We start from the raw sequence: 15,710 nt of genomic DNA on the forward strand, positions 1-15,710 counted from the left end.
TCAGGTATCAAGAGACTCTGGGAACTGCAGTAATAAAAACACATCTGGGATAACAGCTGCAATTGGAATCATTACCTAATTAAATTTTTGATAATCTACTCTTATTCTCTTATACCCATCTGCATTGTGTATAAGCCAAAGAGACAAACTAAATGTATCTTTAGTAAGAAGTACCACTCCTTCATCTTTTATGTCCTTGGTGTGGCAGAGATGTAGCATTACATTTTGTTTATTATATTGGTACGTAAAGAGAGTCCTGGGGCTTTTCTTGGGTTTTTTCCCCACAGGTCAAAGAATTAATTTGTTATTCTACAAGTTGCTGAGTATATCCCTCACAACTATGCATTGTATACCTGGGATAAAATCACATGATGGGTTCAGGTGCACGTAGGCCTACCTTAGAATCACCCCAAACCATAAATCATCTCATGTCTATAGATGTCTACTATGGCTACACTGGACCACAGTGGTATTTTGGATCTCCAGGAATTGCTGTAAATTAAAACCAGGGCCTTATAATCTCAAAGAATCTGGTTATTCAGCTTCTACAGTCACTCTGATAAATGGTGGCAGGACTTCTTGGAGGAAGGATAGGACATAAATTTACGGAATAAATTTTTGTCTGTGTAGCTACAATCTTCCTTAAGCAAAACCCATCTCCCCTTCATTAAGAGGCTCTAGACTCAAGACTAGAAACTGGTTTGAGGGGCTTGAACTCTTTTGTGATAATTCAAATCACATCTTTCTTCACCAGACCTAATGCTTTTCTGACTATACACATCAGTAAGGTTCTGTAGGCTGATCATCTACTTCAGTTCCAAGGACACCATTATCATTTAACAAACACCAAAGATCTCTGCAGCTCAGACTATGCTGATTACTGTGCTACCTCTGGTGTACATTTCTGTACCCATGCCCATCGTTACTCTGGTGATTAAGTGCCACCACTTGACCCCTGATATTATTCTAGGATTTTATCATGCCCATTGAATACAGAGAATCCCTGAGATCCCATTATCTCCATTGGATTTGGGAATCCAGTTTGATGGCAGCATTTCCCACTATCATCTCTGGCCTACAGACAATAGCCACCCAAGAGCTCTTCAAGGCTGCTAGAGGTTCCCTGATGAATACATTAAGGGAGTGTGCTTGGACAAATTTAGGGGCATAGATTGGAGTTGGTGAGCAGGACAAATCCATGCTAACATCTATTTATTCTTAAAACTTCGGATACCTACTTTTCAGTATCATGGATGTTTTAACTTCATAACTTGCTACTTTTGGGTAAAGGATCAGTCAGCCATTAAAGCAAACTGCTAGAAATACTCTTGATTAAACATATTGAATCCAGAATCTTCGCTTAGTGGACTGTACCCATTTCAACGCATTTTGACCCATCCAGCATTATAATCCTTCTACCCTGATCCAATATACTTAGAATTTATTTTCATAAAGGCTCCCCAGATTTCTGTCAATAAGAACAATTCTTTTGGTGTTCATGGCACCTCCTTGTGGTCTAAAAGGAGACTTGAGGACTATAAATGCTTTTCTGGTACATACATGTTGTCACTGCATACTTTGTTGGACCAAGAGCTATTGTAAGACAAATTAGGGAGGAAATATGCAAGTAGAAGGACGTTCTCTCTCTGTGGATCTTAAATGGCCATGGGAAACTATATTATTCTTTAGCTGCTAGTCAAAACCATATAAATAGACATATTGCAGGCTATTAACTAGATGAGTAGGGAGTTAGGTACTAGATAGGACCCATTCAAAGACTCCCTTGGGGCTGGGGCATTTCAATGCCAGTCCTGCTAGTGAGACTTTTTAAAAATAAAATATATTAGTCCATATACAAGGTGAATGAGTAATTGATATAAAGCTCCATCAAGATCTTTAAGGTTTTCATTAAATGTCAGGCTCTGATATATCTCCAAGTGCTGTACCTTTTCCTGTAAGTGTCTCATATTCTGAACAGGACTGTATTCCTTTGAATCATGGCTGCTAAAGGGTCATTCTTCAAAAACTCTTTCCCACCTTTGACATTTTTATGGGATGGCCCTTTAAAGTAAAATATGGAAGGTTTTCATGACAGTGATGCCCTGGTATGTAGTCACTAAAATAACAGTGTTGGTTAACCTGAGGTGGGAAAAGGTGTCCTGGGCAGAAATATAAATTATCTTCTTTAAAGCAGAGATCATGACTCATCTGTCATCGTAAAGACAATATCACGTAGCAGCTCAAACATGGGCTCTGAACCCTGACTCCCTAGATTCAAATCCCAGCTCTGCCACTTACTTGCTGTGTGACCTGGGAAAGTTACTAAATCTACTAGATCAATTTCCTCATCCATAAAATAAAGGAATTATAATAGTAACTGTCTCACAGAATTGTTTCAGGCTTTTAATAAGTTAAGATATCCAAATCAATTAAGATATCCAATGTTTAGAAAACTATGAGGACTATAAAATGGTTAGTTCTTGATATTTTGTATTTCCCTGTCATACCTTCTTTAATTACTATAATTTTGTACTGATCATCAAAAAGTAATAACAGTGATATCAACAACTAATATTTCTATGTTGTTTAATAATTTACAAAGAGTTATAATAAGGCTATTGTATTTGATTTTCATACTATTTTGATGGGGGTTGTCATCTCCATTTTGTAACTGAGAAATCTGAGGTTCAGAGAGATGTGGTTTGCCAAAGGTCAGAAAAATAATTAGTGTAGACAGGATTGAAATTTATGTTAGCTGACTCTACATTCCTTACTTTTCCAAATATAATTTAATCTTATACTTCCTGATGTTTACAAGAGTTTACCCACCTGATTCCAAATCTTTTCCATATATTGAGGGCTATTATGTGCTAGGCATTTTTGTTTTATCTATCTAATACTATTACATCAACTCTGCAAACTGTATATGCAATATATATATTGTATATATAGCTTAGGAAATAGACAAGATTACCCAATGTGAAAGTGTGGTGCAAAAAGAAAAGAAGTTGAACTCATATTTGAGGAACTTAAAAATGTTAGGGTCTGGTAGAACAAGCATGCAAAGAAGTCTAAAAAGAGTTAGCAAAAGGTTCATAAGAAAAACCAGGAAAGCATGGTATCATGATATTGAGTGTTTTGATAAAGAGAGTCAACTGGATCCAACACAGATGAAAGATCATACAAGGTGATTATGGGAAACATCTACCGGATTTAGCAACCTGGAGCCATCAGTGTCATGGCACAGAGGCCAGACCCCTAAGTTTGGTGAGTGAATGGATGGTGATGAAATAGAGAAGAATGGCTATTAGTGGGAGTAAGGAATAGGCATAAAAGACAGAGGCGGTAATAAGGTTAATGTAGTATATGTGTAAGGTTTAATGTTATACATGAACATATTTGTATGTTGGAGAGGAAATCAGCTAGAAAAGAAAGCATGAAAGATACAAGAAAGAACAGAGATAACCAGTGGCAAAAGGTCAGATTCAGAAAGTACTATACAGAAACCAAAAAATGGGATGGACTTAGATGCTTTAGATCCATGGCTGCCTGCCACCAATGATCAGTACTCCCTCTCTTTGCTGTACTCTAGAGGCCAGGTACAGGATTAAGGAGATTGAACAAAGAAAGGGTGTGTGTCTTCAGCTTTGTGAAATCTCTTTGAGCTGGACCTCTCTTTTGTTTGATTTAAATAATAATCTTATTGCATAAATTAAAGTGCTTGGGTTTGTTAATTTTTATCATGGCAATATGTAAATAGGAAAAATAGTTAATTCCCATGGTGTGATAAGAAGGAATAAGTCAAGCAACAAGGTCTGGATTTTGTCTAATTAGAGATGGGCACTTGGAATCTATGCTGTTGAAAGAGATCCCTTAATGGCTCCAGAAGTATATAAAAGGAATAAAGCTATGCATGTGTTTATTTATTTAATTATACACTGAATACTTATTCATTCTACAGATATTTATCTAGTACCTATTACTTGCTAGCCATTGCTTTGGACAAAAGGGGTGAGTGGATGAAAACAAATGAAATCCTTGACTTCACAGAGCTAAATTATAGGGACAGAAAGGTACTGACCAAATGTACACGTAATATTAAATATAGATAAGCTATAATAACATTAAATATATACATAACAATACACGGTTTGCTAAGTACTATAAATTTTTAATATATAAAATTTTAAAACACAGAACTGATAATTTGGGTAGAAATACAGATACTTTTAAAAAATGTGTTATGTTCTATGATACAAATATGAAATGGTTGCTTTAAGTGGAGAGAGTATTACATGCACCTATAATGTAGAACCATTAAGAATAATGCCTGGTGACACATAGTCAGAACTCAATAAATATTAACTATTATTATAGGACAGACTGTACCACAGACTAGCATGCAGTGAACAAGCAATAAAGGCTCCTTGGGGGAAAAAATGACACCTAAACTTAATCAGAAAGAATGAAGAGAGACGAGGCAGATGAAGAAGAGGGAAGGGCCTTCTAAACTGAAGGAATAGCATATGACAGGACAAAACAAACAAACACACAAAAGTATGATATTGAGTGATAAGTTTAGGAACCTACAATTGGGATTTTGACTGAAGTATAGAGTTTGTGGAGAACTAGAAAATGACTCCAAATGTCCTCTGGAGAAGCCGGGTTTCAGGACAATGTTGAGGGTGGGGTGAGAACATCAGTGTCTCCTAATCTTCTCCATTCTCCCTGTTAGACTGTACATTCTAGAAATTACTACTCTGTGCCAGATTCTGTAACCAAGCACTGGAGTGAATGAATTAGATTTGAAACCTACTCTCAACAAGTAAACAACAATGACAAATAACATTTTTTGAGTGATCTCTATTATCCATGTACTGTTTAAAGCAATCCCCATGTCTTCATCCATTTGATCTTTAAAACAACTCAGTAAACTAAAAATTCTTATAACCTTTCTATAGATGAAAGCAAGGCAAAAAGTGGTAAGTCTTGTTCACCATTGTATTCTCAGTGCCTGGTACAGTGTCTGACATCATAATTTATTCATAAATATTTGAATGAATACATTAATAATGGACAAGTGAATCATATTGAAATCTAGCTTTGCTAGGCCAGGGTTGCACATTCATAATCAGGTCACTGTCTCACTGGTCATTTTGTGGGACAATTATAGGACAATGGTTTTCAAATGTTTTGATGCATGAGAACCTCCAGAGGTTCTTGCTAAAGATTCTAATTCATTTGGTCTGGGGAGAAGCCCATGTCTTTGCATTTTTAATAGATACTCCAAGCATTTTATTCTAAGGTGATACTTGGATACATTTTGAAAAAAATGCTGTGAAATATGAGTTGATAATCATTACAACTAGGTATGAAATTAATGAATAATGGTTATGGCTCAGCCTGTCAAAGGAAGGAGAAGGGGTATGGTGACTTCAATGACAACATGAAGAAATCATCAGCTGCAATGGAATCATTCTACTGATCCTTTTCATCCATATTGCAGGGCTTCTCATTTTGGGCACTACTGAGAGTTTGGACTCGATAATTCTTTGTTGTGGGATGGCTTTCTTTTGCATTTTAGAATGTGTAGCAGCAACTCTGGACTCTACTTACTAGATGCCAATAGCTCGTCCATCCTCCAAGTTGTGACAACTGAAAATATCTCCAGACATTGAAAAATGTCTCATGAGGTCAAATTGCCTAGAATTGGAAACCACTGCCATAGTGGAAGACAGAGAGCTGTCTCCAGACACTTTCCTACAGCAACTTCTGGCCTTCTAATCTAGATTTGTATACAGTATAAGACACCTGATCTGTTTCTCCATAAGTGTTCCTCTGTGAGACACTATGGCTTGTTTGATGAGCACAGTGTACCTTCTTGGCTTTTTTTCAGAGCTCACACTATGTGTCATCCCCCCTCCCACCATACACACACACACACACACAACTGATTTAGTAAATCAAATGAGACAGACTGTCAGCGTCAATACATGGCTGATATACAAAATCATCATTCTTTCTTCAGGTTCCAGAGGGTTCAGATCCCTTTAACATAGTTTACAGGGAATTATAGTTAACTACGACAGCAGAATAGGATCAGTTTCCCAGAAGACAAATATTATAAGAAGGAAAAATAAATCAAAGGAAGAGACACATAAATAATTTGTCAGATAAAATTTCTTGAAAGAAAGAATTTAAATAAGTTTGAACAATTTCAGCCCCAAATTGGCAAAAACATATATTTCAGAAAATACAGAAACTTTCCCAGTTTGGAAATTACTCCTGTCCTTTAGTTTTACAAGAATAAACAGACAATGTGTAACTGCCTAAGGATATATCCTTCACCTTTTCTCTTCATTAATTTCTCTTAACAGTTCTCAGCATCTTTCAGTTATGTATGAGAACAATAAGAGTAAAACCTTGTTAACAATTTTTGATGGGAGAACTATAAACTACTGTTGTATAAAAATATGCAGTATCGTATTGCCACTGATTAGATGCAGAAAACTTACCTAATCTTAGCAAAATGCAAAGAGTACCTAGACGAGTATTTGTTATTCACTACATACGTCTAGTGAATTCATTCCTAGTTCACTGGCTAATCAGAATGGTGATTTAGTGTGTGCACCCAGTGAAACAGTTAAATAGCTATGCAAAGCATATTCTTAATTGGCCAGAAAAAAAAAACTATCCAGATTCATATTGAAATCAACTTTAAATTTATTCACTTCAAAATCTATCATAATGAAACTTTATTGTTATACAAATTATTTGGTATGAGCTACCTTGACTAACATACTTTGTGGAAGAGAATAATGCTTCCTAATTAACTGGTAGTAGAAGAAAAACAAGGAAGTCAATACCTATTTTCAGAGAAGACTAAAAAGATGCAGAATCAAAGAGAGGGGAGAAAAGCCCAGCACTGCACCATCTGTTATTCTGGGCAAGAAAATACCTGTAACCTTGTTACCTCCATCCAGTTCCTTTAAGTGATTTCAGACGGCAGGGTAGCAACAACTACTCATGCACAAACACTGTTACTTCTACCTTGAACTATTTCCTGGGAGACAAGTACTCTAAGGTAACTCGGTGGTAAATTGCAGTTCACCCCTGAATCTGGTCAATTCCAGGTGGTTGTGAGATGATTAATGACAGCCAAAGACCCCAACCCCAGGGCTTCGGTGGGAAGCAGCGATTTAGGAGGGCATAGAGGCGGAAGATGGCTGGGCAGAGCAAGCCTGTTTCCACCACCACCACCACTGTCTTAGCCTATACAGTTTGTTCGAGCTGCCAGAGGCTTTCTAGTTGCCATGGCAACTGTTGGGCTCTGCTGCAAACTCAAAGCATAGCCTCTGAAGTTAGGTACCAAACACTGGAGCTCAACAAACGCAAAGGGGAGAACAAGGATTACACATGTAATCGATCTCCAGCTCCTATGACTAAAATAACCTTTTTAAAATCGGATTTTTGTTTATGTTTTTGTAAAAGGAGATTATTCTTGTCTGGTATTGTTCATTAGTATCATCTTCTGGTGCCCAGAGAGAGGAGACTGCAAATCCTCTCTTATAAGACAGCGGAAGGGGGGTGGGTAGGAAACGTGATTACCAGGAATGCACCCAGCCCGCTCATTCATTCATTCAGTTATATATTTCAGCATCTCCCGAGAACATATTTGTGCTGGGCATCGTGCCAGGTGCTGGGTCTGCAAAGAGAAATGAGACACCGCTCCCTCCCCCCCCCCCACACACAAAATTAACAATAATTAACAAAAATTAGCAGAACCTTCGCGAGCCTGGGGAAAACCAATTAGGCACGGCAAGCTCCCCACGGATCCCTCTTGGAAGACAGATTCAGAATACAAACACGGGAGAGGAAACAGATCCCCGAAATAGAGTCAGGCAGGAGGGAAGGCTAGAGGGAAGAGGGAAGCCGTCTTTCCCTCGGGAGGGAAATCTGTCAGGGCCACTCAACTGTTTCTCTGAGGCTGCCAGGGAGAAGAGGTTTGTTTTTCTTTCAGAAAGACGGAGCCCTTTTCCCTACTGGGCTCGGTTTCTAGTAGGGGAAGCCCCGCCCTTTTGGGCCGTTGATTGGCCCAACTTCTTTTCAGATAATTTATGCCAGCATCCTCTCGGAATGATTGGCTCCCTTGCTCAGTTCCCCTGGGAGTCGCATCCTACCTGGTTGGGAGGTGTACTGCCTTCCCACACTCTCCCTTCTGTACTCACCAGGCTGCAGCTAAGGTGGGAGAAAAAGTCCTGGCTTGGAGAACTGAGCGGAAAAAGAGATCCCAATGGGTTCTTGGAAAACTCTTCTCTTCTCCCCTTTTCTTCTGTGGAGTCAAAGGAAAGGGTTGAGGTTGATGTTCCTGTTACTGACCCTGCACCTGGGAAACTGGTGAGTAAATTCAAGGACTCAAAACTATTCTTTGGTATCTACTCACTCCCCCCTCATTTCTCTTTTCTTTAAAAAATCATTCTAGGTTAAATAATTTGCATTTCCCTGGGAACATGTGCAACATTTTGCCATCAGTTTATTTTTTGATTAGATCTACTCTTTTTCTGATAGAATGAAATTAGCCTATGTGTGAAGTATGGAGATTAGCTCAGTTGTTTTTGACTTGAAGCACAGTAGAAACTAGTAAAGATTCAGTTACTGGAAGTGGGGAGGGGAGTAGAAATGTTTTCGCTACTACATTTAGTGAATGAATGCCACTGATGAACTTTCTGGATGATTCTGCATTTTAAAGACAAAGTTATTTTAGAAACTTGTTACAGAACATGGCATGTATGATGCTTTTTATACACTAATATTGCCTTTTCCCTTACCTTTTTGCTATTCTAAAAAAAAAAAATCAAAGTTTTACATCAAGAAAGATCATAAATATGGCTAAAAATCCATCAGGGTTGAAACTATGTTACATTTAAGTTAGAAGTAACCATGTATATTTTACTGAGCCGGCTTTGAATTTTTTTTTTTTAACTTGGCTGTGTACAAGTAAATAAATATTGTAAGGTGATGTGAATGTCCCGTGTGTGTGTGTGTGTGTGTGTGTGTGTGTGTGACAGAGAGGGAGAGAGAGAGGGAGTGCTTAGAACTCAAGAGTAAAATGTAATCACTATAGAGATGGAAACATGCCTTTTTAAGTACTTGCATCACTGCTAAAATTTATTATTATGACGATTATTTTTAGCATATAGCTAGAGTGGATTTTTGCCATTACTAACAGATAGAACAACTGTATTTTCTTTCCAAAAATAGAGAATAAAGTATGCTAAGTAATATTAGACTTGCCAGAATATGTTTGACACCCAATGTTTTTTAAGTATTACAGTTTTAGTTTATTTACCCTTTTCCCTTAGAAACGTAAATGTTCTGCATGAGCACAAACATTCTACTTGATTAATTATTTCTTATATTTAAGCACATCGTAATGGTTTATTTCTTTGAATATATTATAAAATTATGGAAGATATTTTGGTAGGCCATGTATTAGTGCTCTCATGCATCTTCATAATATCGCAAATGAATCTGTGTTCTCATAAGTAAAAACAGACTAACCCAGTGATTTTCTGAAATAACAACCTGTAAGCTGATTTATCACTGTAAGTGCAAGTTTCTCTTGCAATCTAATAGACAAGCTGCTTACTAAAGGGCATACTGTCTACTTAAAGAAATGTTTGGTTTTAAATAATACATTTTCTTCTTGAGGATATTTACATTATGAGAATCATGATGGGTCTCAGACTCTCTTCAAGCTGCTCAGAATTAACAAGTTGTGTGGTGTAGTGGACAGAGATGGGCTCTGGCAGTCTGGAGACATGATTCTATGTGTCAAGGGTCCTTAACCACTCTGAACACAGTTCCTTCATCTAGGAAATGAAGGGCAGTAGTAGATCATTTATGATTTCTTCCAGTTTTCATATTCAATATTTCTAAGATTTGAACGGAAACATAAAATAACTCAATAGCTGTGTCACTGGCTTTTCATAGCAGTTTTCAAGAGAGAAATTCTAATTGGAAATGCCGTGTACTTTTTTTTGTCATATGTATGAGTGAGAGAGAGAGAGATGTGTTATTCAGCTAAAATAAATAAATCATTTTATCATAGTACTATAGAGAATATGGATTATTCTGGCCAGTGAAAAAATACATATTAAAAAATAAAGCTGTATGTTGCTGTTGTAATTAACTCTTAGGGCCTCAGTTATGAGAGTGTATGTCTTCACTTTTCAAAGTAGCTACAGTTGTGATGAACTTTTTATCCTTTTAATATTTAGTTGAAGATAATTGATGTCAACATGTATAAACCATTTACATTCAAAATTTCTTCTTCCTTTCTTCTCCTTTTGAGGGACCTTTCTAAAACTAATCACAGATGGTTCTATTTGTAAGAATTTTGATGTCTGATGCCAGTTTCTAAATTAAATTTTCAAAGTCACCTATTTTGGGATTTACCGAATTGGAAGCTATTATTTTTTGTATCTAATCAAAGACAGTAGCTTGTTTACTCATTAGTTTTCATCAAGAGCATAAAGGAGAGACACTTTATTGATTTTTACATTGCTGAACTATGAAAACCAATCCTGTTGTTGTAACTAAAAGCTGTAGTCATGGTTCCTATGTTTCATTCTCTGTGAGGCTCTATGGCATCTTGGCAAGTTGGTTAAGATCTCTCAAGCTTGATTTGACTTATTTGAAAAATAATGTTTTGAATTTAATGTTGAAAGAAATATAATTATAATCAGACTTTTGAAAAGAATTGAAAAAATGCTTTGAGATTTTACATAGTCTAAAATGTAATTTACGGTAAGCTTTGACTAAGAAGTTGTACGTTGAGAGAGCTAAAGGAAGATAACTCATTTTTATTTCTAAAAACAATCTCGAGTCAATAATCATACAATTTAGCAGTCAGTTGCCCAAATGACAATATTCAAGTATAATTACATTATAAAATATATTATTTTAAAATAATTTCAGTAATATATTTTGTGGAGATGGTAATGCATGATTTTTCTTTAGGCATTCAGAGCTTTGGCTTCATTTTCTAATAAAATATAGATGTAAACGAGTACAAAATGACTAATGAAGCTCCATGATAATTAAATATTCAAAGAAGAACTGAGAGACAAAATGATTTTGAAGTTAAAATGCAAATGCTATAATTGATAAATCCCCTGTGTATAGAGTCGTTTTGGTATACTTTTCTTCCTTTTTATCCCATTATATACTATGAGTCACATTTTTGGCTTATCAACAAAAGGAAATGCTTGATTTCTTCATCTTAAAAATGAAAGAGACAAATCTAGTATTTTATATTTATATATTTATATAAAGGTGATTAAAATTTGTCTAAGAAAATAATAATGAAGGTGGGGTCCCAAAGAAGAGGAGACAGGCAGGGTGAAAAACTGAAAAAAAGGGCTCTTGAGATATTGTCAAAATATGATGAAATGACTGCCACAGGCCTCAGGAGAATAATTCACATATGTGCATGCTACCAATTGAGAATCCTGGACTTGACCATTAGATGTAAATGCTAGTTTCAGCTCCAGCACTTCCCACTAGGCTGATTTCAGGCAAATCTTTGAGGCAGAGAGTCCTCATTTGTGAAAAGTAGAACTGACATCTACCTTTCCAGCTTGTTTCAAGACCAAGAGAGAAAATTTTTGCAAAGTACATGGCAGTTAAAGTTTTAACTGAAAAGTCATAACAACAGATATTCTTGGAATCACAGTTATTCTAGAATTTTTTATTCTAGTAAAATTTAAGTGCAGTAAACTCCTTGAATCGTTTGTGCATTATTAAATATCTTTTGGATTATGGGAGAGATCATTCAACGAACATTTATTGAATGCCTGCTATGTGCTCTACACAGTGCAACTTGCTGGGTTTACAGTGGTGAATAAACTAGACATGAGAACTAACCATATGGATAGTACTTGTGTCTAGTGTTCTACATGAGTACTACCATTATGCACACTGCTAAGGCTGAGGTTTATGGTATTAACCAAAGGAAAACATCTTGTAGTCAAAATAAGGAAATATACCTTCACAACTCCAAAGATAAACAGAGGAGTCTAAATTTTTAAGGTTAGTGGGTACTGATAGAAAAGATCACAATCAGGGAAAGAGAATTAGAACACCATGAGATTACTCATCTACAATACCAGAAAACCATGGAGGAAATGTCTCCAAAATTCTAAAGATAAATGTTCAACCTCAAGGTTATACTTAGCCGAACTACCAATCAAAAATGAAGGGAAAATAAAGCCTAGATACTGTTATTCTCCCCATTTCACAGATGGAAAAACCAGGGCACAGCAATTTTTACTAACTCACTAAAGATCATCTTACTGATAATGCTGAATCCAAGACTCAGATCCCATGTGCTCTATGCCCAGAGCCTGCATTTTTAATCACCTTTCCTCTAAGATTACAAATGCCATATAAATCAAAGCAATTAACATAACTGTGGATGAGGGGGTTGGAAAGTAAGGGAGGGAGGGATAAAAGGAAGAAAGGAAAGGAAAGAAAGGAAAGGAAAGGAAAGGGGAAAGGAGGAGAGGAGAGGAGAGGAGAGACAGTAAAATTGACAGAAGCACAGTAAGTTACAGTCCGCTGTGTATTTATCACATAATCTAGAATATTATGTGTAGTGCTGGATTAATTATTTTAGGAAAAACTTAAACGAACTGGAGTTCTTGATCTAGAAAAAACACCACTGGATAGAGAGTTAAAAGCAAGAATTTTGAATTCAGGTAAATTTTGTTGAGAAATCGTATATTCTTAAGGATGCTAGAGGAAATCATTGTTGAATTCATTATGTATAGATGTTACAGACAAACCATAAACAAGTAGTGAAAGCTATGTGAAGCCAGATTTTCATCAATACAAAAGCACTCTAACAAAATAATGAATGTCTTGTCACTAAACTTCAAGCAGAAGCTTGTTAGATTTCTTGTACTCTGTGAGAGCCAGATGAAATTTATGTTTTTTTCTACTTTTAAATATCTCAGAATCTAATTCTATCTGTACTAAAATGGTTTAACCAACTGAAGCCCCATGTTTCAGGAAATAGTCTTAGCTATTAATTCATTCAATAAACAGTTATTAAGCATTAGCATTCATTCAACAAATATTTACTCAGTGCCTACCATGTATTAAGCAGAGGTCTGGGAACTGGAGATACAGTGGTAAGCAAGACATAATCTTTGCCCTACTAGTGTTTGTATAGTGTATACAGGACATATATGTGATAGTATACGTGCTGGACAAAGAAGGCAGAGCCCCTGACCCCAGTGAACTTAAACTCTAGTAGTTAATGTTGAGACGGTCTATCAATATAAACAAGTAAAGACAATAAGATGGTATAACAGCTACTTGCAATTCTAGATGAGCTATAGTGGGGACACTAAGGAGACTGGCATCAATTGTAACTCTGGGAAAAGACTGAATGCTCTTAGCTGTCATAGGCATAAGTTCAGGTCAGTGTTAGTGAAAAATATACATAGGAAGATAACACTACTATTCTGTGGCCAGAGGTATGGTCTCATGGTTTGGTGGCCCTTTTGAAAACTATATTCCTAGGATATCCTTTACTTTGGTCATCTAACATATGACATTAAGATAGCAACGTCCTATTAAAACCTATATAACTTAGTTTAGTAGTAAATTTTTGAACTGTAGGAATTCTTTCCTTACAAATACAATTCATTTAGAGATTTAACATTTCTCCCTATTTTTAGACAAATATATTGAGTGACAAATATTTTGAGTAACACAGTGGTAGAGACTGTGCTAAATATTAGGGATATAGAAAGGAAGTTAACATAGACCCTGCACTCCAACCTGTAGGTAGATGAGCATATCAGAAGATCTATGACTAGAGTATAGTGGGTTAAATATGAAAATTTTAATATTGTTGTGATCGGGGTGTGATGTGGTTCTCCACATAGCTGTAGGGCTGCTAGAATCAAGGGTTCTGGAAAACAAGTTAATCTTTGGGTAGATTGCTAGGACCATGACTTGTGGTTGCAGAATTTGTGATCCATTTCAATATAGGCAGGTCATTTACCTCTCAGTCGGCCTAGATGTGTACCACTATTAGAATAATTTTCCAACACATGCAGTAGAGTGTTTTGAGCAGGGATTACTTTTCTACTAAATAGCCACATTGACTAGAACAACGTAGCCCTATTGGTTGGATTAAATTTAAGTTTTAATCAGACATCTGTGTTCTATAAACTAATTTGTTACTCTGTGCAGGTGTCTTATGAGTGTATATTTGTTTCTGTCATTTCCTTAGTAACAATTCTTTCTGAAAAACCTGCAAATTATCATAACTGGAGTTGACTAGAAAGAGTGTTTTGTTGTTTCTGTTCTACTCATTTGTATTCTCTCCCTTTTGAAGTGAAAGTTCTGAGAGGATACTTATGTCAATGAAACTATTTTACCTCTCACTTTATGGTCCCAAGACTTAGGGAAAAGGTATATCTTTTTGCATGCAAAAGAACAGACTCCCATTTCTTTCTTCCATTTAATTTTAAGATCTTTTCATATCGTTTATAATTTAATAAGTCTCAATATTTGCCTTAATTCTGCAAAAATTTTAGCAGCCTGATAGAATTTATCTGATGCATAAGTGCATCAAAGGCTTAGAGAATGTGAATGTCATGAAGTGTTATATGTTTCTAAGTCTAATTTATGTTCCGTTATGTTCTATGAATATAAAGTGGAACAATGGAAAATTTGGTGTTCATTTTAATATACTTTCAATCCAGCGGTAATTTTTTAATGGACTGTGAAGAAAATTATGGTTTCTTTCCCTTCCTCCAAAAAATATTCACATGGAAACAGTCTCAAAAGAACATTTATAATCTCTGTGTATTCATCATCCCCCTAAAGACTATTCTTTGGAAGCACGGTTCCCAATTTTCTAAACTCTGTTTTAACAAAATAACGCTGGCCTGCCAAAAAAGCAAATAAAAAACTCCAAAAACTGGCAAAATATATTGTTTTATTATTAGTACTAGTTGTTATTTTAAGGATCAATCACTAAGCTATGAGCAAAGATGTTACAAAAAAATAATCTGCTATATTTTATATTTTTCTGTTTTTGTTTTCTTTCTAAAAATATGTCACTATACTAATTTTTAAAAATCGATTCTGATATCAATCTGTCCCTTTTCTCATTAACTACACTACACTCCTATATCCTATCTAACCAGATCAAACTATGTTCTACTAGATTTAGGAATTGGCCATACCCCTTTTGAAACTAACAGTGAAGATCTCTGTGCCCAAAGTAATCTCTATTGCCATTAATTTCCTAACATTAGTGTAATTTTAAAGATGCTATGTATTCTACCTTACCAAGGAAGCTACATAAAAATCACAGTGGATGAAGATGTCACATTTTATTTTTTCTCTGAGACTAATATTCCACATCTCAAACTGTAGAATCAATATATAATCCAATTTCTGTTCTATTCTGTGGACATAAAATATTTTAAATTTTAAGTTTTTTACCACAAATAGTTTAGACCTTATTTTTCTTTACTTGTTTTCTTAAACAAACAATTTAAGTAATCTCTAAGTGATATACATATATATGTTGTTGAAATATATGGGAAAAACAAAACTTTTTCCCCTAATGTCATAATCGTTTTGATCATATAATGTAAATAATAATGGAGTAATACTTAGTC

General features: G+C 35.7%; 1 protein-coding gene across 1 annotated transcript in view; it reads left to right on the forward strand.

Moving 5' to 3' along the window:
* Nucleotides 1-8,174: 8,174 nt before the first annotated feature.
* The window catches only part of GABRG1 (gamma-aminobutyric acid type A receptor subunit gamma1), a 66,900-nt gene continuing 59,364 nt past the window's right edge, over nucleotides 8,175-15,710 (forward strand). Inside the window, exon 1 of the mRNA XM_036854048.1 lies at nucleotides 8,175-8,397. Coding sequence (XP_036709943.1) covers nucleotides 8,294-8,397 — 104 coding nt within the window. The 5' untranslated portion in view covers nucleotides 8,175-8,293. The remainder of the gene's footprint in view (nucleotides 8,398-15,710) is intronic.

Source organism: Balaenoptera musculus, chromosome 5 (genome assembly GCF_009873245.2).
Source record: "Balaenoptera musculus isolate JJ_BM4_2016_0621 chromosome 5, mBalMus1.pri.v3, whole genome shotgun sequence".
In the NCBI taxonomy this organism is placed as follows: Eukaryota; Metazoa; Chordata; class Mammalia; order Artiodactyla; family Balaenopteridae; genus Balaenoptera; species Balaenoptera musculus.